Raw genomic sequence first — 24,589 nt, 5'->3', positions numbered from 1 at the left:
AAAAAACAAACAAAAAAACCACACAAAACCCAAACCAAAAAAGCTATTAACCCATAGCAAACAAAAAAACCCCACACTAAAGTCTAATTAACATTGAGAAAAGGATGCTCTTGGATATTTTCTCTTTTCAATCCACAGAAAAGATCCTGGTTTGGGAAAGTTAGAGGCAGCAAGCACAGAGAAGTTACTGCAACAATTGCAGCTGTAAAGTATTTGGATAAATTCTTCCCAGCTGTGATGATACTTTGCAGAAGAAGCCCTCATAGTTGAGAAGGGAGAAGTGAAGTAGGAAGAAAAGATCTTGTAATTTGTACAGGAGAAGTAATAAAAAGATAGGGAAGTACAACAAGAGTACATGTTCTGTCAGTGGTGAGAAGCCTTAGACAGGAAGTTAGAGTGCCAGGGAACTTGGGTATCTCTGAGCCACACTGAGATGATGTTATCTACATTACTTGAGCATGAGCCAGAAATTTTGTACAGAAATTGACCTTATTCTTCCTGGACAGATGAAACTTTCTAAATGATGCTGGTGCTGCTGCCAGCAGATTAATTTCTAGATCTTCAGCTGATGAATACAACTTTCCCAAACTCATCCTAGGTCATCAGTTAGAACAAAGTGCAGAAAGAGTCTGATGATGGTTTTTTCCCTTTTCAGATCATTCACTCAAAATACATTTGTGGTAATCCTTTTCTGGACTCTAGCTCAATTATTTATTTCTACTGTTGTCATAGGTCTCTCTTCAACACTTTTTTACTATCTTTAGGAGGCAGATATTTGTATCAGGGAGGAGAAAATGTCTCTTCTCTCTCATGTTATTATTTACTTCCATTTCTATCCCACAGCTCCAATGCTCCTGCCAATAGATGTTTTCTGTACTCTACTGACCCTCTTCATCTGAGAAACAAATGACTTCTTAACTATCATCTGGGCACTTATTTCTTGTTTTCCTCAATCAAATATTTTTGAATGTTAAGAAAAATGAGCAAGAAATAAAATAATAATTATCAGATAAAGTCTATCTCAGCAAAATAGTTTTTTCCCAAGGGTAGCATGTAGGAAGGTGTTAGATAATGTATTCTGAACAATGTCTTCCTAGCACAGGCCTTGTAAATTTATCTTGGGGGATCTTTGGAAAACAGATCACTTATGAATACAGTGTTTGTTCTTCACTTTGTGTGGAAAATCTTTTTTTTCCTAGAAATTCCTTTGTTATATGCACTTTGGGTAATCAACAGTTAGACCCATGAGCTTCCTTTTCACTTGTGTTGAACCAGGACTGTGTGACAGACTGAAATTCTGCTCAGTCTTGATGTATGCCAAAAGTGCCAAAAGACTATTTTTTTTTAAAGCATCAAGCTATGTAATGACATTTGTGTTTACTCTGACAACAAGAAGTTAATGTCTTCTACACTTCTACATGCTTTATTCTTGTTGAAAAAAGCAGCCTTCTTAATGATAGCTTCATAACCACAAGTAGGACAAGCATTCTAAGAGCTTTTCAAATTATACAAAAAATATCACAGATTAAAAAAAAAAAAATATTGAATAGAAACACAAGGAACACACTGTGGAAAATTTCTTAAAATATACTGACTGAAAGATTTCAATGCAAAACAACAATTTATGATTACAATTTATTCAATTTTTTTTTACCATGTGAGCTACATTTACTATTTGCCTGAAGAAATTTTACCTCTCTCCTTTTGGCTGCTATCTTAGGCACTTCTGATTTTATAAATATTCATTTATTTTCACAAAAATTTTCCTATATATGCTTGAAAGGCATATATATACATGAAGCTGCACTGTATTAGTACCTGCATCCTGCTCAAAGAAAGTTGTAGAGTTCAGAATTGACCTAATTTGAGTGTTGTTGAATCACACAGAAGCAGGTGTAGTCATCCAAGAGTAGAGTAAGGTGAGGTTTTATGAATTATTTTATCAGTGAAAATTCAATGTTGATCTTTTGTTTTGTCCAGCTTTCGATAACCATAATTTTGTGTGGTTTTCCCCCCCCCCCAAGATAACAACATTTTAGTATGAAGTAATATTTTGTTAAATCAAAGGATCTTTTGCTGTATAGACCTCTTATACAATCTGATAAAGACTTTTTGAAACCCAGTGCACCATCCATATATCTAAAATTAGAGCTAATTTAATTAAATTATAAACACATCCCTCTAGAGATTTTTAGGAACCTCAGGGAAAAGTGAAGTAACATTGGATGTGTGGGAGGACAATGAGTTGGACTGGTGGTCATGCAGACTTGTACTACAAGGTTTTCTGTGCTATGAAAAATGGATTGTGCCCTTGCCTTAAAGGGTTAAACTTTATATGTCCCTGAGTGTCTCTGTTGACTTGGGATGCTTAGAGGAGCCAGCATTATGTTAAAGCTGAAAAAGTCTATCTACAGTGCAAGCTGTTGTGAACATTTTTAAAATGTTCAGCTAATTGGAGGAAGTGTTTTGGATTTTCTGCAAGTGAACAAGTATCCCTTCATCCACAATGCATTGAGGGGAATTAGAATTAGAATACCCCAAGAAATAATATTGATCCTAACGCAAAATTTCACATCCTCATTGCCATTCAGTTTAATCCTCCAGCTTTCTAGAAGATGTGCTCTCTGGAAATCTCTTTTGGTTCTTTAAATTATTAATGTCATTAAAATTTATAATTTTCTGTCATTACCTCTAGGAAAATAGAGATTCTAATGTGAAACATAATTGTCTCATTTTGCAATTGGTGTTATGATAGTTGAGCACAACTAGAGCAGATTTAAATATTCCCCTGAGCAGTATGGCTACGTATTCCACACTTCATGAAGTTCTTTGCATGCAGGCATATAAATAGATAAATGAATTCCCAAAATGACCAATAGCTGTATACAAATAAATAGATAAATGAATGCCACAAATTTTTGAAGATTAAAATTTCCTATAATTATGCCACATGATCAGAAAATATGATTTATAAAGGAATGTCCTTTCATTGTTGAGTCAGGTGGTCAGAACTACTACTAGCTTAGGAGAGGAGAGGAGTTAATCTTACACATATGTCTGCCTACCAAAATATTTAAGTGTTCCCTGAAATATTAGGAATAGACTAATTATTTCCCTTAGTATAGGAAAAATCCAGGATAAAAGTTCTTAGATAACTTTTATCTTGGGTGAAATTCCTTCCCTCCATCCTTATTCAGGAAATTCAGTGTTCATAGGCCTGAAAGCAAATAGCAATTAAATATGCCAATAGTTTTAGGCTCCTTAATTTTCTTTAAAGCATACCTCTGCACCAAGCAGAAGGCATCATCTGTATAAAGTAAATCTTTACCCCATGTTGTGGTAGGAAAGTCATGGGATCACGGCAGCCAAAAAGTGAGCATGTGATATGGAAATTTGCAAGGAGAACCTGCCTGCCCTGACCAGCTGATAAGCTCTACTTTAAAATACAGCATCCATGGATGTTGTGAATGGTAATTACTGTGTGTTGTCTTGTGCTGTGTAATGATCAAGAACAAGATTGGAAATTTGAGATGACTTTGTTTGGAAAAAAACAAGCTAAAACAAAAAACAAAGCAACAAAACCTCTAGAACCAAATTAAACTACTTGCTTGATTGTCAGTTTCAGAGTGCAATTAAGATGTTCATATCATGTACAGGAAACGTTTTGCTTTTACACAGATAACTGGGTTAATAGGATCTACTTACCAGATCAGTGTGTAATGTTCTTTATTTTCCTGTGTCTTCAAGGCTTAGAGCTGTTTTTTGATATATGCTGCTATTCCAGTGGGTGTAAAAGTAGGAACCAACTTCACATATACTTATTTTCAATATATTTTTTTGCCCCTTGTGTTTATCACAAACAGAATGCAGATGACCTTCCTGCATGTGATATTTAAGGTTTCACGTGCTGCTAAGCCAGGACCAGGAGCTTTCTGGAAACAAGTCTGCAGGGCCTGCCTGTGCCAGGCAAAAGGAAGTGGTGTAGTCCCCTGCCTAGGAAAGACACAGCTGGGATGCTCCTGTGTGGGATGGTGGTGATCTACTTTCCAGGTTAGGCACTCAGCCACATTGTCCTTCCCCTGGACCTGCCTCAGGTGCCCTGAGGTGCTTCCTGTGGCTGTATCACTTCATAAACCAGTGTGGAAAGGCACCTGGTGACCTTTGGCTTGTAGAGCACCAGCCCAAAAATACAGACTTGACCCCTTACTCCCGGCTTTTCTGACAACGTTTGTTGGTTTTTTTTGTTGTTGTTTTTGGTTTTTTTTTTCTATGCTTTTACATTTCTGGACAGGAGACCAGTTTCTTAAAGGAATGTATCATTTGCTGGTATGAATGTCCATCAGCTGAAAAAATACAGAAACTTTTTTATTCTTAATATTACACACTGAACTGAGACACTGAAGGATTTGTCAGCTGTCCACACAGAAAAAGGTGGTACTTTCAGCCACATTTAGCCCACTTTATGTTCTGAATCCCCCTCCAGAGACTGCCGTTTTTCTTCTTTGGATGTAACTAGGCTGTGAGATTCAGGACTGAGTTGGTGCCTGGAGCTAAATGGGAAGAACCTGGGTTAATATGTTGAATGTAATTGTTTTCCTTTGCTACTGTACCTCTGGCAATCCTATGGAGGAAGCAGTTCTGATCTGCTTTGTGTAGGCTTATGTATCTTGGGTCAAGCATTTTAACAAAGGTTATGAGATGTCTTTGAAAGGCTGTGCACCACTTGGGGAGGACGCAAAAGGTGTATGGTGTGAGGTGAACTAAAGTTGGTTTGTATTGTTTTCAAAAGATTTCTTCTGTTTCCAGTCATCCAGTCTGCATTTGCCCGCCCAAGGATGCAGCTTAGGGGGTTATGAGTTAAAGCTATCCCATAAGATTGTCTCTCCCTCATATTGCTGCTTAGACATGGCTTCAAAATCTCTCAGCCCCACTGATGAGAAATTCAAGGCAGCTGTCTGAAGGGTTCTGTAGAGTTTGTGGGTCTCCTTTGGTGTCTCCCTGCAAGGCTACAGGTGTTGCTCAACATTTCCTATTCAGCATCAAAATCTTTAGCTTCTAGAAGGATAAATTTATTTTCTGATTTTCTGTTTTTATGCTACACCAGTTGATCTGTTGCTAATGCAGTGAAAGTGAATTTCACCTTCTGCAAAGTTAAAAATTTACATTCCTAAAAAATGATGGGAAATCAGCAAAGAAGAACTAAATTGAAGCAAATCTACAGTACTAGTCAACCATAACAAGTAATTATAATAACCCCATGGTCATTTCACTCACAGCTTGACAGAGAATATGGGACAAAAGCAATTTTTTTTTTTTTTTTCTTGCATGTTAAAGGTACAGGGTGAGATTCACTTCTGCTGGCAGCACATCACAAACCAGGGGCCTGATTGACCAAGCAAGTGCAGCTATGGGAACTGCAAGGGGCTGAGAGCAGCCTTGGGCAGCCTGGGTTGTGTGTTGGTCCAGCTCTGCAGATGGTGCATCCAACTTGTGCTGGACTTGGGCCAACATGACATTAAGATGCTTCTGGTGGCAGTGGTGAGGAGCTGGGGTGTGGAGGAGGTGCCAGGAGGAACAAATGCAGTCAGTGGTGCCCCTACCTGTCCTCTCTCACAGTGAGATCCTGGCAGAAAATAACCATCACAAGCTGTACCACTGTTAAGATTTCAGGATCAGCTAAGCCCATGATTTTCAAATTATTTCTCCTGGGGTAAAAAAAGTTATTTTGGTTTTGTGGTTTTTGTAAAATACAAAATACATAAATCATGTAGTTGAGTGCATGATATAAGAGCACTGCAGCTTCTGTCCCAGAATGGATGGGACAATGAAAGACCTGCAAAGATGCTGTAGCCAGTGCAAAGCCTGAAAAGAAGAACAGCCTGTCCTTGAAATCTCCTTACATCTTATCCCAACTTGCATTCCTGAATGTGTCAATAACTCCTGTGAAATTTCTCCTAGTTTTTATTTCCTAATGCACATAACTGCAAAATACATCCTTAAGTCATTATTAGGAATAGTCTGTGGGAATTATCTATTGCTTTTATGGGAAAAGTACTTTCTTGTAACTTTCATTGTTCTGAGGTATAATTTTCCATTTGCTGTTTTGTTCAGAGGATGTTGTGAGGTTTTATTCTGTTAAACCAAAACTCTTTCTTTATAAATTTGATTTGAAGGCTCTTGGTTTTCACTTAGACACCTATTGAGACCATCTTGGTGCTTTTTTATGAGGAACTACCTCTGCAGAATGCTAGTATTGACAAGATAGATAGTACAGTGTTGTTTTATTTTTGTTTCAGATGATGCACTAAAATTGCTGTTCTTGTTATTAAACACAAAATAAGAACATATGACCCAGACATAGCATGTGTATGTTCATCTTTTTCTTCTATTGTCTTTTTAAAAACATTCATCCAATAATGAAAAGAATATTTAAAATGTCTGAAGAAATTTCTGTTTTTAAAAGACTGCGTCTCCCTTCACAGGAAATCACTGATAACGAAATATTAGAGTTGGTGCACAGTGCTCTGGGGAGGATGACAGTTATTCGGCAAATTTTCCCTCTCTCAAGGGACAACAATCAGAGATGCATGAGAAATAATCACCGAATATCATCCCTGCTGTGTGATCCACAAGAAGGCTATCTTCAGATGCTGCAGGTCAGTAGCTGTGCCAAGCAGAAAAGTCCATTTTAGAAATTTGGCATGAGATAGTTTTTCATGACTGTATTACCTCAGAGGAAAAATAAAACTAAGTATAGATAAATCTGAGCGTATAACCTTTGGTCAGCTATTCTTGACTTAATTACTTTATTTTATTTCCCTGGATTGAATGCTTCAGATGTGATGTTATGTTCATGAAGTACCAGCAAGGGGTTGCACTAACTCAGAGCTGATTTTTGCATATTTCATTCTCTTAAGAATCTTTTTCTATACGAAAATAGAAGAAGTTGTTCTGATGTCGTCCTGTGGTGTTAATGCTTGCTTATCATAGTTATGCCTATTAGACACCTGTTGTGTAAGAGTTAATCTGGGAGGATAACAGAACTCTGAGAGCTATGGGGCTGTGGAGCATTTCATATTTAGTTAAATTGACTGAATCCAGCTGCTTGATTCAATCTGTCGTGTTTCAATAGTCTCAGAAGTCTCTAGCAGTTGATAATGGTTTGAGCATGTGAAATATGCACTACCAGTTCAAGTTCCAGATTTTGGTAACAGATTTGACTCTGATGTAAGCAACATCTCAGAAGTTCTTGGTAATTTATCCATAGATTTATTCTTATAGATGAGAATTTTTTGTGTGGTAATTTAAGTACAACTTTAGGTGCAATTTCCAAAGATAGTGCAACACTTTTAAAACACTGGTCTTTGACTTTCAATGAGACTGTACATTTCTGGTTTGCTTTAGACACTTTAAGACTCTATCATCACTGAGGCTGTTGGATAAAACTGAAAACTTCAGTGAGACTGGGAATATAAGATTTCTTAGAACTTTTTAATTGCAAATTGAGTCTTAACTTGAGATGGACTGAGTGAGGAAACAGTGATTAAACCTGTGAGTTTGCAAGCATGGGTATTGTGTCTTACAGCAGGTCTAGAAAGTACTTGGCTAGGCTGTGGGAAGTCTGGGCTGCTGCAGCTTGGTCAGAAAGGCAGCATGGGGTGATGAGGGGTTGTTACGATCCGAGTTATTATTTATATTTTGTTTGCGAGGAAAATTCAGCCACTACTCATAGACAACGCGTGAATTTACAAAAATAACCAGGCATTATGATTTAAACAAGTTAAAAGGATTTATTTAGGATTTGTACAATTAGTTACTTTGGAGAGAAGAGTCGTTAAGAAGAGGAAAAAAGGAGGGTAATCAAGATGTTATCACCGTCCGCCGGCCTTGGCCTCTGGCTGTGGTCGGTTGCGTAGGGTCTGTCGCTCCTGCCGCTTCTCTGTCCCGGAGCTGAAGCCGAAGTTCCGAGAGAGGGGGGGTCTAGAAGAAAGCCGCCTCGCCGCTTTCCGCTTGGGCCTTCAGAGCTGCTTCCCGCCTTTTTGCGCCGAGCTGGCTGGAGTTTGTAGTCACAGGAGCTGGCTTCCACGTGTCCTGAGCTGCTGGCTCCTCCGGGCTGCTGGCTCCTTTTCGGTTCTTTTTGGGCGATTTTTATACAGGAAAAGAAAAGGGGTCCCTTTTTTGCATAAGTCCCTGATACATACAGATTTCCAGACTTCCCGGAGATCAGTCATCCTTATCTTTTAGTCTTTTTGGGTGTCTCCCTACCTTCATTGTCTCCACCATGCACCAGGAGACGACCTGATAAGCATTCTTATCTTTTAGGTGTCTGTCAGGCATATGGTGAGGTAAACATATGTTAATTGTCAAAATGTTGCAACATAGCAGGGAGAAAGAAAAAAAAAGATTGATTCAAGAGACATAATTTTGTATTTTTAAAGTGTTTACATCAGGGGTCCCCCAAGAGGAAACTCGTGCTGGTTGGAAGAGCTTCTGAATAGCAAGGTGTGGAATTTCTGGGAAATGAGGAGGAGGGAGATTCTCAGGAAGAGAAGCAGGTTAAGATTTCCAAAGGAATGTGAACGGGGCTTTGTTCTAATTGTTTGTGCCCTACTAAAAAGCTGTAGCCGCAGGGACTGAAATCCTTTGAGGGGAAGACATTTCTTTAGAAGAACCTCTACTGACTCAGGTTCTGTCATGACGGTGGCAAAGTCTGGGAAATGCCTATCACTGCACTTCAGTTCTGAGCACTGGTCTGTGCAGAAGCACAGGGGGCAGTCAATCCTTATCTTGGCTTTGTAAGAAAAGATGCTTTTGATCTTTGTTAGTAACTTTGAGGTATGCTGTAATGAGAACAAAGGCCATTCATTTCAGAGGATCAAAGAAATTTCCAGTATGGTGAAAAAATTATCTTTCCTGCACAAACAAATCACTCATCGGGGAACAATCTTACATTACAACAGCATTTTGAGTCTTGCTACTGTGCTGATTTATGCATAATCTAATTCAGAGACTCATCTGAAGGGCTCTGACAAACCTCTCTGAGCAAGTTCTTATTTGCTTAAATAGTAACTGGCTTGCTAGCATAAGCAGCCTCCTGCCCTATTACTAAACTTCCCTGCCGAAGGACCCTTTGGGAACAATCTTCTTCCTGCTGATTCCCAAATGTGGCTTTGAGAAGCAAAGTGTTCTCAGCTTCTTTCTTCCAGAAATGTTATTCCATCTTAGAAACTGTCTTGAGGAGACTGGAACAGTGATGTTATTCCTTGCCATTAGTTCCTTCACAACAAACTTAGAAACAAGAAAGAGAAAGATATCAAAAGGTGCAGTGGTATGAAGTTTGCCTGTCATATCCAGCCACACTGAAATGAAATATCATGAAAAAGGAAGAGCAGACTTGAGAGCTTTCAAATTAGCTGCTCCAGGTATATCTTGTGGTATCTTTAAGGTTCTACAGAAAATAGGTAGCAGCAGATTTTTTTCATAGATTTGCCAAACAATCTTACGTAACACCACGTGGACATGAAGCTGGTATTAATTCCTAAGTACGACTGATGTGTTATTAACAGTTCTGCAAGTCAGGTACTTCCAATCTTCTCTTTCCCTTTTCTTGCTGAACAAATAATTTTGACCTTTTACTGTCAGGCTGCATGAATCCACCAGAAGCAGTGACCACCTGCCAGCACCAAGGCCTTGTATTGGTTTCAAGTAATTTGATAAACACCACAGTTTGGAAATCCTTGGCTCATTCTCCCTTGGGCAGTCTCATATTAATAATTCTTTATTGTCAAGGTAGTTTATCAGCTATTGTTGGTTAATTATGTAATGACTTGAAAAATAAGCTAATCTCTGTCAGCCTCTAGCTGTATGATTTTTTCAGGGGAGAATTTAGTGTTTTTAACAAGGTAGTAAAGAAAGAAACATTTACATCATGGATTATTAATTTTGTTCTGGCTAAATTAATGAAAATGGTTTGGGAATGATTTTTTTTTTTTTCAGTGTCTATAGTACCATAACCTGGAAAGTTGTTTTTTCAATGGGTGATCATCCCAGTCTAGCATTCTGACAAGGCTTTTAAAAGATGAGGATGTTCTGCAAGCTCATCCAAAACCTCATCTGTTCTGAATGTTTTGTGGAAATTCAATCTTATTTCATCAAATTACTTGTCAAAATTTTGCTCGTGCTCTTATTTCTTGCACATTTAATATACCCATCTGGGTTTCTGCTTCAACTGGAGAAAAGCCTTTATAAGTTTCCAGTCTTGATCATTTTACTTGACTTCAGAGGACTACGTTTATCTCTTCCTTACTTTCCATACATGATTTTGTGTGTTCATAACTCTTACTTTTTTGTAAGTGGAAAACAGTTTAGAACTTGCTGATTCCATTGGGGATGAGAATCCTGTGGTTTGGGCAATCAGCATTGTCAGTATTGCCTCATCTGGAGAGAAAATACTGAAGCATTTCAGGATTTCTAGACATATCCAGTTAGCCCTAGATATTCCTAGTATGTATCCCTGTATGGTGTTTGAATGGTGTTTAGTGGGATTACTGCTATTAAACTGGTAGGTTATTTTAGACATAGACTTACAGAATCATTTTATTTCCATTTTAATGAATAATCTGCTTCTTTCCCAAACCTTCTCTTTTAAATATTATGTTTAAAGCTTGCCTACCAACTTGATTTTTGATGACAATCCTTTTTCTTTCATCAGGTTATTCATGATGTATTCAGTTATAAAATAAATTCTTTTTCTTAATCATGTTTTTGAAGAAATTTCTTTCATTAAAAATGTAATTCCCTTTACAGTTTTTATTTCTTCTCATATTTGCATTTCATACAGTTAATTAATTAAATCTATGTGAGATTGTATTCTTATTAAAACATATTACAGGGACACAGTGTATCTGAAATCATTTAGCATGGTTCAAAATATACAGTAAGATTAAAAACCCCAGAAAACTGTTCCACAAAAATAATGTTATTCCTCACAACATTCAAAGTCCAGCCTCTCTACTGAAGAACTATTCCGGGCATTGCTTTAATGTATTTGAAGAAAAGATGTTAAGAAATGTGGGAGGGTATTCCTTGGAACAGCTACTCTCTGTGTAAAAATTTCTTTCTTCAAAGACTTGACCATCGGATATCTTTGAAGGCATCTCTTAGCAGTTGCTCCAACAGAGCTATGTTTTTATTTATGAACTGTCTTCTTTTCAAGGATGACTGCAATTTCAATACTGTAAGTGAACTTATTTTATGGAGGTGTTTTTGATGCCTAAATTTAAGGGACTGATCCTGCAGTTTTGCCCAACTGATTCTCATTTGACCTCTCTGTCATGGCTTGGCTTCGCAAACAAAGATCTCAGAAGGGCTCTCCCCACACTTGCTGCAGCGTGCTGATGGCTGAAAAGTCCAATGGGGGACAGGCAAGTCTGGTTGCAGAAGGCAGAGCAGAAAGTCTCCTGTGAGGGGACAGCCAAGGCACTGCTCTTTCTGTGCTGTCTTTTCTCCTTGAGACTGATTCTACTTGTGGTCCCAAAGGAGGCAGCAGTGTTATGGATGGTGTCTCCATGTATCCCGATTGGAGGCCAGAGTGGAGCCCTGATGGCAGTCAGTATGGCCAAAGCTAAGGGATTGTTTCAGGGAGTCCTTGTATCTCCTCTGTGGGGCTCCTCTGTTGTGGCAGCTGGTGGCAAGTTCACCATAGACCACAATCTTTGGGAGGGGTGAACCTCCATCCTGGAGACGTGCCCTGCCCAATGCAGCTGTGTCCTCAGTAGCATGAGCTCAGTACTGGTGACCCCTGCCTGTTCAAGGACAGGAACATTGGTCACACAGTCAGTCCAGTGGATGTTTAGGGTTGTATGGAGGCAGCACTGATGTTCAAGGAGTTGCATGTAGTGGCAGTAGATGACCTATGATTCAGACTCATATAAAAGAGCAGTACAATGCCTCTGTAGATACAAGTCTTTGTAGTTTTCTTCAGTTGTTTATTGCTCCAGACTCTTCCAAGTGCTCTGTATGCCTTTGCTAATCCATTGTCTATCTTTTTGTCGATTTTGGCGTCTGAGGAATTAATGCATCCCAGAGAGCTGAACTGCTGGACTGACTTAAGCTCTGATTCACCTGTGGTGATGAGGGATTGATTATTGGGAAGGATCCAGAGAGTGCATTGCCATATCTGACTTGGCCCCTCTGATCCTCATGTAGCAGGACGATCATTTTGAGGAACTTGACAGGGCATCCTAATCATTCCAAGATTTGCCACAGGCCCTTTCTACTCACCGTGTCAAAAGCTTTAGTGAGGTCAATGAATGTCACATAAAGACCTTTGTTCTGTTCCCTACACTTCTCTTGCAATTGTCTGAGATTACCATGTCTGTGATACTCCTATTGGCTCTGAAACCACACTGGCTTTCAGATAGAAGTTCCTCTGCAGTACCAGGTACTAATCTGTTCAAAAGTATTCTTGCAAGGATTTTTCCAGCAATGGAGAGCAGAGTTATACCTCGGTAGTTGGAGTAGTTTGACTTTTCTCCTTTCTTCTTGTACAGGGTGATGATGACTGCATCACGGAGATCTGGTGGTAATTTGCCTTGTTCCCAACAACTCACAAGGAGCTCGTGAAATTTAGCATGGAGTGCTTGGCCTCTATGCTTCCAGACTTCTGATGGAATTCCATCAACCCCAGCTGCCTTGCCAGTTTTCAGCTGTTGTACGGCCTGTAGCCCAAAGAAGGGGCTATGTCCAATTTGGTTTTCACCAGTTGTTGTGTAATGCCTTGGGCTACACAGCTGGCATTGAAGACACATTGGCCTTGAGCAACCAATGTCCTGAGCTACCTGCATGCAGGGTTGGGTCTGAGGCTTCCACCTGCACCTTTCCACCTGCTGTTTCATCCCTCTCCTGTCACTGCAGGGCTTTACAAGTGTGGGTTCACCCTTTGAGCCTGCACAGTGGCTTTTTTAGGTGAGGCGCAGCGTGCGCAGAACTGGTGCACAGATGAACACAGGTTCATCTGCTAGGGCCCAGCAAGCTTGGACAGTGACAGCAAAGTCCTCAGGATGTAGGTTTAGTCAGAGTATCCTTCTCTTAGATGGATGGCCTTACAGGGCTAAATGAGCTCCATCTGCCTGGGTTTGGAGTTAGTTGTCCTTCTCCTAGGATGGTTGCCTGAAGGCTGGTGAGCGCATCCTGCCCATGGACACACTTTGTCTGATCCTTGGGTTGTGACCTGTCTTACATGGGAGACCCTACTGGAGGCATCTGCCACCTCCAGCATAGCTCCCAACCTCACAAGGGCACACAAGTTCCTCCCCCATGACAAGGGGGTGTTGTGGAGGGTGAACTATCTACCCTGCTATTATTATCCATCTCTTAAGTGCTGTTGGAGGCAGTAAATATTGGTTATAGCCTATTACATGCTATATCACATTCTCCCTTAAAGGACTGATAAGCCACATTTTTCTTTTCCTACAAACCTATATTTGCATGCCTCTTTAGCAAAGCTTAATTTGGACTTCTGGCCAGATGTTCAGTTATGGTGAAAATGTTTCTGAGTACCGCATGAGTGAAAAGTGTCCTTGAACTGACTTTACTGCCCATTGCATGACATAATCTCTCTCTGAAGTCTGATGGCATGTGTTTTATTCAGGGTGCACAAACAGAAGAATTGGCAGAAGGTGGGTGTCCTCTGGCCACATGGGATTTTGTGGAGGCTAGGAGTCCTGTTATGTTCTGGAGTGAGCTTTTCTTCTTTGCTCGGAGTACTACTTTTGACTGCTGGAGTTCTCTATTTGCATAATTATTTTATTAAATATTTTTTCAGTAGTCTATAAGGGAGCAGCCACCAGTGACTAGAAGAAAGGGTCAGTGCCTCCAATTTTTGATTTTTTATTGCCTCTGAAACCTGATTTGCACCCATACTTATTTATAAATGAGGTACAGTAAAATGGTAGTCTTTTACTCTGTTTCGCAGTTCCAATATTACCTCATGTCCTTCTCTCTCATTCGTAGTTGTGTTCAGTTTTCAGTTTCAAATGTCTCCTGCTAGATGTTCCCTGGGCAGTCAGTGTTATCTGTGCCAAATTCTCAAGACATTTAGTGGTCAAAGCCATTGTGTGCAGCTAACAAGCTTGAGCATTATAGGGCAATCCATGTCTTGTTTTATTGCTAACATGTTGGTATAAAGCACACTGTGTAAGAAAACATTCAGAATAATGATAAATGCTATTAATAAAAAGCTAAAGGATAGTAAACTTTCAGAGAACAGAAACTGTAGATAGGGAAAAGTGGTCTGACATGTAACTCAGTAAAATAGGGAAAAGATCATAAAGAAAATAAAAATTAGATTCAATCTATTCAATCAGTATCGGTGTTCAATCAATTCAGTAGATTCAATCAATAGACCAGTTAAAAAAAAAAAGATTATGAGAGTGCAGTCTTCCCAAGAAATCTTTGGATGCCCCATTATTTGAGATGCTTAAATTAGACTGGGCGAAGCACTAAATAATAGTCTGGTTAGGTAGGTCCCTTACTGTCAGCAGGCTTCAATTAATATACAATTGAGGTCTGTTTTTCTATGGCTTTAGAAAAATTTTATTCAGGCTTTCATTTGCTTCAGTGATAATAAATAACCCTTTGGATGTTTGAAGCTGGTATTTGAGTCTTTCATGAACATTTGTTTCTGACTCTGGTTTTCTCATGAATGCCAGACTGCTGGCTGGGATTTTTTTCTCCGTGAGCAGTGAAGCATTTGCTTAAAACATAGGCATTCACATAAAGGCTTGCAATGGGCTCTGCAAACTAATTTGAGAAAATTAAATAGGCCCAATTTTCAGTCTCTCCACCCTGGCAATACCCTCCTGGGTATGCCTTCATCGCAGGTGTAAATAATCACTCCTCACTGCCCCTAGTAAGATGCATCCTGGCATTAGAGACACAAGCCCCTAGCTGAGTTTTTCAGTACTTGAACTTGAAAAGTTGAAACACAATTCTAGGGCATGCTGGTGTGTGCATGCACAAGCACCATGATATCACTTCCCAGGCAGCAAGTGTTTCTGCTGCTGGCAGGCTGTGAGCGGGCTGAGCTCCTCTTCCATCTGCTACATCTTTGGAGCTGACTGCCACGGCCACTCACAGGGTGATTTTGGCAGAAGCAGGGTACAGTTACCCAGCTTGGGAATGATTTCTTTGAAGCAGTGGCATCTGGGTGTCAACTTGTTTTCCCAGGTGGTCTCTTCAGTGCTCTTGTCTGGCTAGACTTCGGGCAATTCAGAAGTTGGGGTCAGTCTTTGTGGCTTCCTGGCCTTCCCAGAAGGGTACTTATCTATGATTAGTGCCTCTGAAGGAGCTAAAAGCTATCTTCAAATGTAACTCTAAAAGTAAAATCACTCTGGAATATGTAATGAAGTTCACATAAAATCTTCTATAAAATGACATTTAATAATGTCAGAGAGAAAAGTTTCTGCTCTCATTGAAAATTTCTACTCTACTCCACTAGTATACAGTGGATTTTTTCTTCATTGTGAAATAAATGTTCTTAAAGTCTGGAATAATTTTGAGAAGGTATGCATGCCTCAAATTATGCCTGTACAGGGCAAACTCTTTAATATATTGGTGGAACAGTCACTGTCATTCTTATAGCAGATAGATCAAAAAGCACTTCAGTCACAATACCTCCAGCTCTAAAAGCTCTCAGCAATGAAGTGAAAGAACTGAAAATTACTGTTTCTTCCTCCAAACAGGACAGAAATTAAATACTTTGATCTCATCTAGGAATTTTTGTTAAATGAAGGGGAATTTGGTTTTTTTCCCCTTCTCTTGCTTTTCTACCAATTCAGAATGCTACCTAAGGACTAATTTATTATTTTCACATACCTTTAACAGCACTGTTGGAAACATAGTGTAGCCAATCACTCAGGTATCTCACAATCAGGGGTTGTGTTTATATTCAAAGGGAGTTTGGTAGGCAGCTTAAAATTAAAATGTGTGCAGTTGCAGGAATAAATGCATACATGGTTTGTCTACCAATCCCTCTTTCTTTTCACAGCATCACTATTCTGGAAGTTACAGCAAACCCATGTTGCAAATACAATCCAGTACATATGCAGACATTTTGCTATATTTAAAAGAATATAGGAGAAAATAAAGGAAATTATTATAACCCTGCATTACTGTGACACAGACTAGGATTTCTGTCTTGCTTTACGTAAATTTTTCTATAATTCAGGTAGTGAAGATGTTTTTCAGAAGAGGAGCACATTAGATGCGTTTAAGTGTTCTTAATTTTCTACCTCAGAAATGAATTAGGCAAAAATATTCAATCTATACTACTGTGTATGAACAGGAGCTGGATTTTGCTCTGCACACTGTGAAGGATCAAAAGGAAATTATTTTCTAAGTTACCAAGGTATTTTTGGTCTTGATTATATTTTGTACTTCAAAGAAGTGACTCTTGACCTAGGGGACTACCAAAACAGTACTATCATGTGAAGATCCTGCCTTCTCTTGTTTTAAATAAACATACTTTTACACACTGAATTTTTATCACTGGGAAAAACTACATACTTTGTTTTGTTCTTTATAAAGTTTTCTGCCCTTAACAAGGTGGGCTTCTAAACGCTGTGATAGTTTATAATTAACTAACAGACTGAACAAATATAGCATTCAAAAAAGAGTTGTTGACGTTTTTTTTATTACAAATCTAGCCTCAGTTGTGGAGGTTTTGCTGTCGTGGTTTGTTGTTGTTGGGGTTTTTTTCTTTGTTTTTTTCTTCTTTTTTTTCTAGCTTGCATATTTTCTGTTCTAAAAAAAGAAATGTTAATGGTGTGAATAAAATTCAGCTTTACTCTTCCATAGGATATTTACTTTTCAGCGAGGAGGGGTAGAAAAAGGGTAAAATGTAGTAATGCATGGGTAAAATATAGTAACACGTCATTTTTACTGGAGGATATGTTATGGCTATATGCAGGATCACTATATGGAAAAACGAGTTTTGCTGATTAAAAAGTACCATATGCTCATTTCTTTGACAAGATTTGCAGTAGAAAAGAAGTAGAGTGGCAAAATATAAGTGTGTACAACAGGATTAGTGTGCAGAATAGTCTTTCCATGGTGACAGGTAACTTGGTTTGTCCTCAGTAACATTTTCATCTGCCGTGGTACATAACTCCAGCTGAATGTCAGAAGAGCTTTAGTAGGAAAATACTTCTCTTGCTGTCACTCAGTTTACATCATTCTTTCAAAAGAAAATAATGAAACAATATTGATACAACATTCATTGTAAGTCTAACTGAAAGAGGTGGATTAGGTGACTTGTTTTGTAGTACACAGAGGGTAGCCTGAGCTGGATGCATGGTCATGTAGGCCAAGATACTCAAAACCAGTTCTCTCAAGCTTGCAGCCATTACACATGCAGAACTGTGTATGCTTCTGTAAGAGCATAAAAAGTAGAAAGAGAAGGAAGCTGTGTGCCCAGGTACATCTTATAGCTTGCTCTAGAGCTTTCTGCAAGAAAACCAAGCAAATTGTTTTGGGGAATGAAGCTACTGTTTTCCAGAACTTAAAGAGTACCAGACCAAGAATATAGAAAGCATGTCTGATTTGTGACTATTCCAAGGCAATGAGTTGTCAGCTAAAAGTGAGAAAATCAAGTTCAGTGGGCAGAAAAGATCACGATGGCAAAATGGCATTTTTCCTTTTGCATGTAAAATCCACTTCTAAGCCAAGTGGGGTTGCGATGTGCCAGTTTGGATAGTTTATTTTGCAGGTTTGGGGGTTTGGTTTAATTTTTTTTTTTTCATGGAGGATAGCTTAATACAGAAGAGGGAAAGTGCCCTGTTGAATGAATAGTAAGGGTTCACTTGATTGCTTTATTTGATATCTGTTTAAAAAAGGTCTGCAGAACTGGGAGACAAATGGACAAATGCAGCTGATCAAAGAAGCCTTAGCTACTGGGACTCCTCTTAACTCTTTAACCACCCTCTTTTCTTAAAAAGAGAAAATTGGAAACTCTTAAAAGGATTAGCTGGATAAAATAGCAAATATAGGGAATGGACACTGCTTGTTCAGGGAGGCTGGAAATAAAAGGAGGGAAAGATGATGGCAATGCAAGATGGGAGGGATTCTCTGTGATAGCATCTCATAGCTTTTGCATTTTATTCTCATTAATAACTCTTTTTATGTTTAGTTACTTAAATAAGTGCATATCCCCAGCCTCTTTTTTGTGCATTTTTTCCCATTTTGATTCTTTCAAAATTAATTTTTATTTATATATCTCATGTTCAGATTTATTATACTAGAAGATTTTTTGAAGTGTCTAGATTCTAATTTATGGGAAATGTCAGATTATGGAACATACAAGTATTTTGTTCCTGAAGGTTAGGATGTTAAATTAAACCAGATCTTTACTTGGAACAAGTAATGCAACAGTAATATATGTTTTTATATGTTTAGTCTTTCACAGCCAAGTGACATTTTTCTAGGAAGGCTGCAGCTGTATTAGCTTCCACATGTAGTCCTGGTCTCTAGGATTCTTCTTCTATGGTGAATTAGAGAAATCTACAAGATAAATGAGTTTAGTAAAGAGTAAATCAATGGCCCTGTGTCTATGCATAGGTTTGAAAAAGTGTGCATGTAAGCTCTGGAATCAAGCGGAGAGTGGGGTTTTTTTCTTGATTTTTTTTCGCTTCTCTCAGCAAACTTCCACTGTTAAAGTTGTACCAATTTTGGTAAAAAAGTGTCAAAGATCAGATTTTGTATTGCTTGCTATGTCTTGGTTTGAAATATGAAATACATAGTTGAGCAATACTAATGTGGTGTTCTTACTAGAGCCTTTACATCAATTATTTGTCTCGTTATGTCCCATGTAAACTGAAGAATAAGAAGGCTAAAGTCAGTGGCACTGGAAAAAGTAGAATAGCAACCAGTATCCTGTATATTTGGTGAAGAGAGAAGACAAAATCAAAATAATACTGTTATTTCTCCTTCCTCTCTCCTAAACAGGTGCGTTAGTATTAGATTTTGTTGTGACAGAAATTGCCAAGGAGGTTCCTCAAATGAGGAGAACAAAGAACAAGAACCTAATTAAATGATACCTTTTTTTTGCCTTGCTGGAAGGACTGACAAAGCAGCAATACTTGTCTGTCCTTGATAGATAGCTGTACTCCTTCCATAGCTTGAGTTGGTATTTGAACTACCACCTCTTAAGTCTTTCCAGCACTGCATTGCAGTGGTGTAGGTAATGCCCAGGTTCTGCAAATGTGCCAGAGGGGCCCAGGTGCCAAGCAGCAAAGAGGTGGGAGTGAGAACTGGTTGTTGTCTGAATTGCCTTGACCATTGAAGACATCAAATGTACCCAGCATTCAGTTATTACTTATGTCTTCATTTTCTTTTGTTTATTTGCTGGGTTAATAATTTCTTTGAAAGGATGCTTAAATAAGAAACAAGAGACTCATTCTTATTATTGTTTGCAGGTTTCCAACCTGTACCTGTATGACAGTGTGCTCATGCTGGCCAATGCTTTCCACAGAAAACTGGAGGACAGAAAATGGCACAGCATGGCGAGTCTGAACTGCATGAGGAAATCCACCAAACCTTGGAATGGAGGACGATCCATGCTCGAGACTATTAAGAAGGTGAGAATAGGCAAACGACTGTTGTGTGACCAATTGAAAGAGTTGCTTCCTTTTCACTTGAGATTAGCTTTTGAAGAGATTTTTAACCTCTATTCAACCTTTCTTTGATTTATTAAAGCAAGCGATTTACAATTACCATGAATGACTGGCAACTATTAAACAAGCAAATGATTTATTACAAACAAATTATGCACATTGCTGTGTTGCTCCAGTGGTGTGTGTTCTACATCTGTTGATCTCACAGGTGCTTTCTGTGGAGGTAGTATGATTAGGAATAGTCATACCAACTGATGTGTGAATGCTTCAAAATATCTTCCCAAGAGAATTTACAGAGCTCTAAGGACCAACCAACTAGGAGCTTTAAGACATACCTTACATTTCCTGCAGCTCAACTGGCTTTTTAACTGAGCATTGGTATATTTTGAGAAAAGTGATCTGATTTAGCCTTTTCTTTGGGGTGTGTCTTTGTGAACAATGAAGACCTTATGGCTTTCTTTTTCCGCAACGTACAGTGCGTTTGTGAGTGCTTAAGTAATTTTCTTTAAAAAAAGGAGTCTTTTTTCTGGTGCTATGTTTGTGCTGTTGAAGAATGTGTACTTGGCTCACTGAAGTGCACTGCAAATGTTTTCAAAGCAGATTTAGCACACCTTTAATGAAAAGGCATGTTTATAAAGGCAAATGTGTTCTGTTCTAAAATGTCTGAAACTTATTTCCTTAGGGCCATATAACTGGGCTTACTGGTGTTATGGAGTTCAGAGAAGATGGAGCCAACCCCTATGTTCAATTTGAAATACTGGGCACTAGCTACAGCGAAACATTTGGCAAAGATGTGCGGAGGGTAAAGATATGTTGCTTCTTTCTTTTTCTCTAAATAATACACATTCTACTTTACAGGAGAAAATGGTACTCTTTAAGAATGAGTTAGTGCTGCACTGCAGAAGAGAATTCATTGCTAGATTTTTGTTGCACATGAGGAGGTCTAAGTTCCAAACACTACCTGATTAATGAAAATTTATCTTAATTTTGGAAAAAGTGTTGCCTATTTAAAGCATGGAGGTTACTTAGGAGGTTTGGGGAGCAGTTTCAGTTCATAAGCTGAGTATGCATCTCACTTTATGCAACAGAAGTAGCAGGTGCCATGTGAGATTCTGGGGACTCCTGTCCTGCTGTGTTTCCAGCTGCCACTACAGAAAAGCAAAAGCATCCTTTCAGTGCTGTGTTATCCCTAGCAGGTATCTTGATGAAATGGGGTGTTTGAGTTTGTTTCCATTTTGTTACAGATTTTCCATGTGGCTTTGAGTAAGTCACATAATTGCTTTATGCTTCAAATTACCTTGCAGTAAAATTGGCATGATTACCACTCAGAATAGGTTTGAAGCCTTAAAGATAAATGATAACGTGTGAGTATACATTATTACTTTTTATTAAAAAAACCCAACAACATGCATTTCCAATATGGTAACACATATCCAAAAGCTCTGACAGCTTATATATCACACTGACCAAACTGAGATATAACCCAGATGTGTGAAGTGAAGACAGTGAAAACATAACCCAAATGGGACCACAAGTCAAAGAAACAGGTAAAATGACTAAATGGGAAAATTACTAAAATGGCTAAATGGTATACTACTCATCACTTTTGATCCTAATCTGCTACTTTGAGATTAGGTAGTTAATATAGGAAGGTTTAAGTCTAGATGGTAAATACAGAACACTGTTCAGTTCCCAAAATGAAAGGGAAAATCATTCTAAATGGGTAAAAAGCTGCTGGCCATGGAATACTGGTCTGAGCTAAAATGAAGTTCTGAAAATGATCCTTATAGCCTAATTTATATAGAGAGTAAAAAGTCAGCAATATGCTAGAGAAGTCTGTAGAGGAACTTGGAAGAAATTATATTCCTTAGAGGAGAACTACCCTGGAACTACTGGTATTCAAGACAGCCCAACTTTTTATTACTGCAGCAAAAATATATTTCAGCTCAGAAGTACTTTTAAAAGCTCAGAAAGCAATGCTGGTCTTGTTTATATTACTTGAGTAAGACATCAATTCTGATTTAATTGTCAGTTGTTTCCATATCGCCTCAGATTTAACTGTGAAGTAACACATTTTTGGTGACAAATGGGGAGATCTTTCTGCATGTTTTTCTTTTCCTCTGGATGGAGATCATCTGTATCTATTCATCCCTGCCCTGACCCTGCAAAATGCCTTTGCACTTGGGATCTGTGATTGGGTAGGGCAAAAGAGTGAAACATTGAGTGTTGAGCCTGAGAGTGAATGCAGTCAAAAGCTTTAATACTCAACATCCCTTAGAAAGTTTGTTGGGGTCATTTCCACCAGGAGTCCTAGGAGGATGTCCAAAATAGTAACCCAAATCTGGCAGGAGTTTTCAGGGCCTTTCTGTAGTAGCATCTTGACTCTTCCCTGTTGCCTTTTTATTTGCTCTTTCTTCTGGTGCCTTCCACTGGCTGTGATTGAGTGCAAGTAACAATACTCATTTGCTCAGCCTTATACCTTTTCCTATATTCCACAAGTCTAACACTATGCTTTTGTGGTAATGGTTGGTAGTGGCTTTTGTGTATTTTGTGTATGCATTTTCATTTTCCTTTGTGTGTACTCTAGAGAAAGGGAAGCTTAAGAAAATGCACTGATTTCTTTGTTTTAAACATAAAAGAACAGGGTATGTCCCTTGCCATGTATACCTCCTTGTTTTCAGAAGGCTCAGGTGATTGTCTTCTACTCACTATGTGCATGTGAAGGCTGAGAAAGCCTGGTGTATTCATGTTTAAAAGAGAGATCAGTGTGGTGACTCAGCACGTTTGAAAGTTGAAGGATAAGACCATTATTAAAAGTGAAAATGCCTAGATGTCTAGTGCTTGGTGATTGGCAGTATGGTTTATGTTCCTAACATCTGTAAAAATAGCAGCATGCATTTCTGTGTGTTTAAAAAAAACCCAAAAACCAAAGAGGGCTGGATATAAATAGATAGGATAAATTTTAAAGGTACAAGATATAATAAAATAACCAAAGGAAAAAAAAGTAAGAAACTTCTTTAGTTTATGCCACACCAATGTTTTAAATGGAATAAAATTTGAGTGAAAGGATGACAGAAACACAGAGGAAATATAGCTTGGGAATACAAGAAAATACAGTGTTAAGTATTCAGATAAAGCCTATAGAACAGAAGTATGAGATTAATAGCTTATTTTGTTCAAACTCTTTGAAACTGTTGGGATTTATATTTGTAGCACATAACACACTCTTTCTTCTCATTTTATCTCCTATGTCCAACTCCCATGCTAAGGGTCTGTGCCTCAAATTAATCAAAACTCGTTTGACCACGTATGTAGAGAATACTGTAACTTACTACCTTTGTAGGAATATGGTTAAGCTTAGTTGGATAACGCCCGTAAAGAAGCTCTATGATTTTCCTCATACTTGGCAGGAAAATCTTCTGCAAGTGTGAAATGATGTTGCTATTTAATTTATTTTATGACAGCATTCATATCTTTTATAAAGCCATCTGCAATTCTTTTTCAAGTTGGCTACGTAATGAAGGCAGAATTAATGGTTTACACACACGCTCTCTTTCATAAGAAGCATTCTGTTCAAAATTATAATGTTTACCATTGGTTACTAATTTCTGTCAGTTGATATGTTTTAGTTTTTTTAAATTAGATTTTCCTGAAATATTTTCTGTTTCATTATCAGTTATACTTGTTTCCTCCAGCATTTCTGAGGCAGATTGCAGAAGTCACTGTAAGTAGTTTCGTGATTTTCCACAGTTGTTGAAGCCCCATTTTTGAAGTCTGATACAGTGCTTTAATTGGGTTTGTTACTTTTAGAGAGAATTTAATCATTACCATGATGAGAAATGCTATACTTCTTACTCAGTGCAAAAAGGAACAGTATTTTTAAGGGTCTGCTGTATTAAGTGCTTTAATCTGCAAGAATATTGCCAAGTCACACGATATGCTACTAAAAGTTACATACTGAAGAGAATTATCTTAGATGGTTACTACTGTAATTGAATCATTTTTACTCGTATGGAAAAATACATAACTGAATTACCTGAGTTTAGCCATTAAACAGATGTCTGCCTCCTGATAGAGCACTTTATAAATATGCGCTTGGGTGTTTGGTTTAACCTGCATGGCCAAGGTATTTCTCCTCCAAAAAGTAAGAATGAAATCTTGGCTACTTGTGATCACCAAAGATCCGCTGTTACCTTGCAAGGGACAAGGCAAATAGTTCTCTCATTCTGGGTAAAACCATCTCATCCTACTCTAACTTTCTAATTCTACTTGAATTGTTTGAGTGCCATGGTAGAATAATTTAGAAAAAGAATATTGCAATTCAACTTGTGAAGACATGGGGTCAAGTGGAATAAAAACCTCAATTTCCTTAATTTTATATTTTAGCTTTCTGTATAAGATGGATGTGAAGACTGAAAATAAATGCATTCCTTGGAAATTCCATAAATTTAATTAATCATGCTAGAAAATGCAGGTGAACATATAGACAATGTCTATGATCAATTTTTAAACTAGAGAAGAATACTAGAGAAGAAACATGATGAACCTGCATGTTTTTTTCTGAAATGAAGTGGGGTCCCTGTTTTCCCAAGTTCTTCAAATTGGGGTATTTTTTGTAATTGAAGCATTTCATGTTGTCTGTGCTTTGACTGTAAAATTAAAGCTGAATTGTTACACTCAGTAACTGGGTGTCACAGTCAGTAACTATTAATATTTTATATTTTCACAGAATCACAGAATGTTTAGGTTGGAAGAGACCTCCAAGATCATCCAGTCCAACCTTTGGTTAACACCACAGTCAACTACTAACCCATATCCCTAAGGACCAGGTCCAAATGCCTTTTAAATGCCTCCAGGGATGGTGACTCCAGCACTGTCCTGAGCAGGCCATTCCAATGCCCTCTCAGTGAAAAAATATT

The 24,589-nt window shown here is 38.3% G+C and overlaps 1 protein-coding gene across 2 annotated transcripts in view; it reads left to right on the top strand.

The window, feature by feature from the left end:
• GRID1 (glutamate ionotropic receptor delta type subunit 1) overlaps nucleotides 1–24,589 on the top strand; it is a 491,930-nt gene that overhangs the window by 388,049 nt on the left and 79,292 nt on the right. For both annotated transcript variants that reach the window (XM_071749233.1, XM_071749234.1), the window contains exons 6-8: nucleotides 6,483–6,656; nucleotides 19,473–19,634; nucleotides 20,353–20,472. In XM_071749233.1, the coding sequence (XP_071605334.1) occupies nucleotides 6,483–6,656; nucleotides 19,473–19,634; nucleotides 20,353–20,472 (456 nt within the window). The remainder of the gene's footprint in view (nucleotides 1–6,482; nucleotides 6,657–19,472; nucleotides 19,635–20,352; nucleotides 20,473–24,589) is intronic.

The sequence above is a fragment of the Heliangelus exortis genome, chromosome 7 (genome assembly GCF_036169615.1).
Source record: "Heliangelus exortis chromosome 7, bHelExo1.hap1, whole genome shotgun sequence".
Taxonomy (NCBI): domain Eukaryota; kingdom Metazoa; phylum Chordata; class Aves; order Apodiformes; family Trochilidae; genus Heliangelus; species Heliangelus exortis.
The sequence above is the reverse complement of the archived record's forward strand: the minus strand, read 5'-3'. Positions and strand labels throughout refer to the sequence as shown.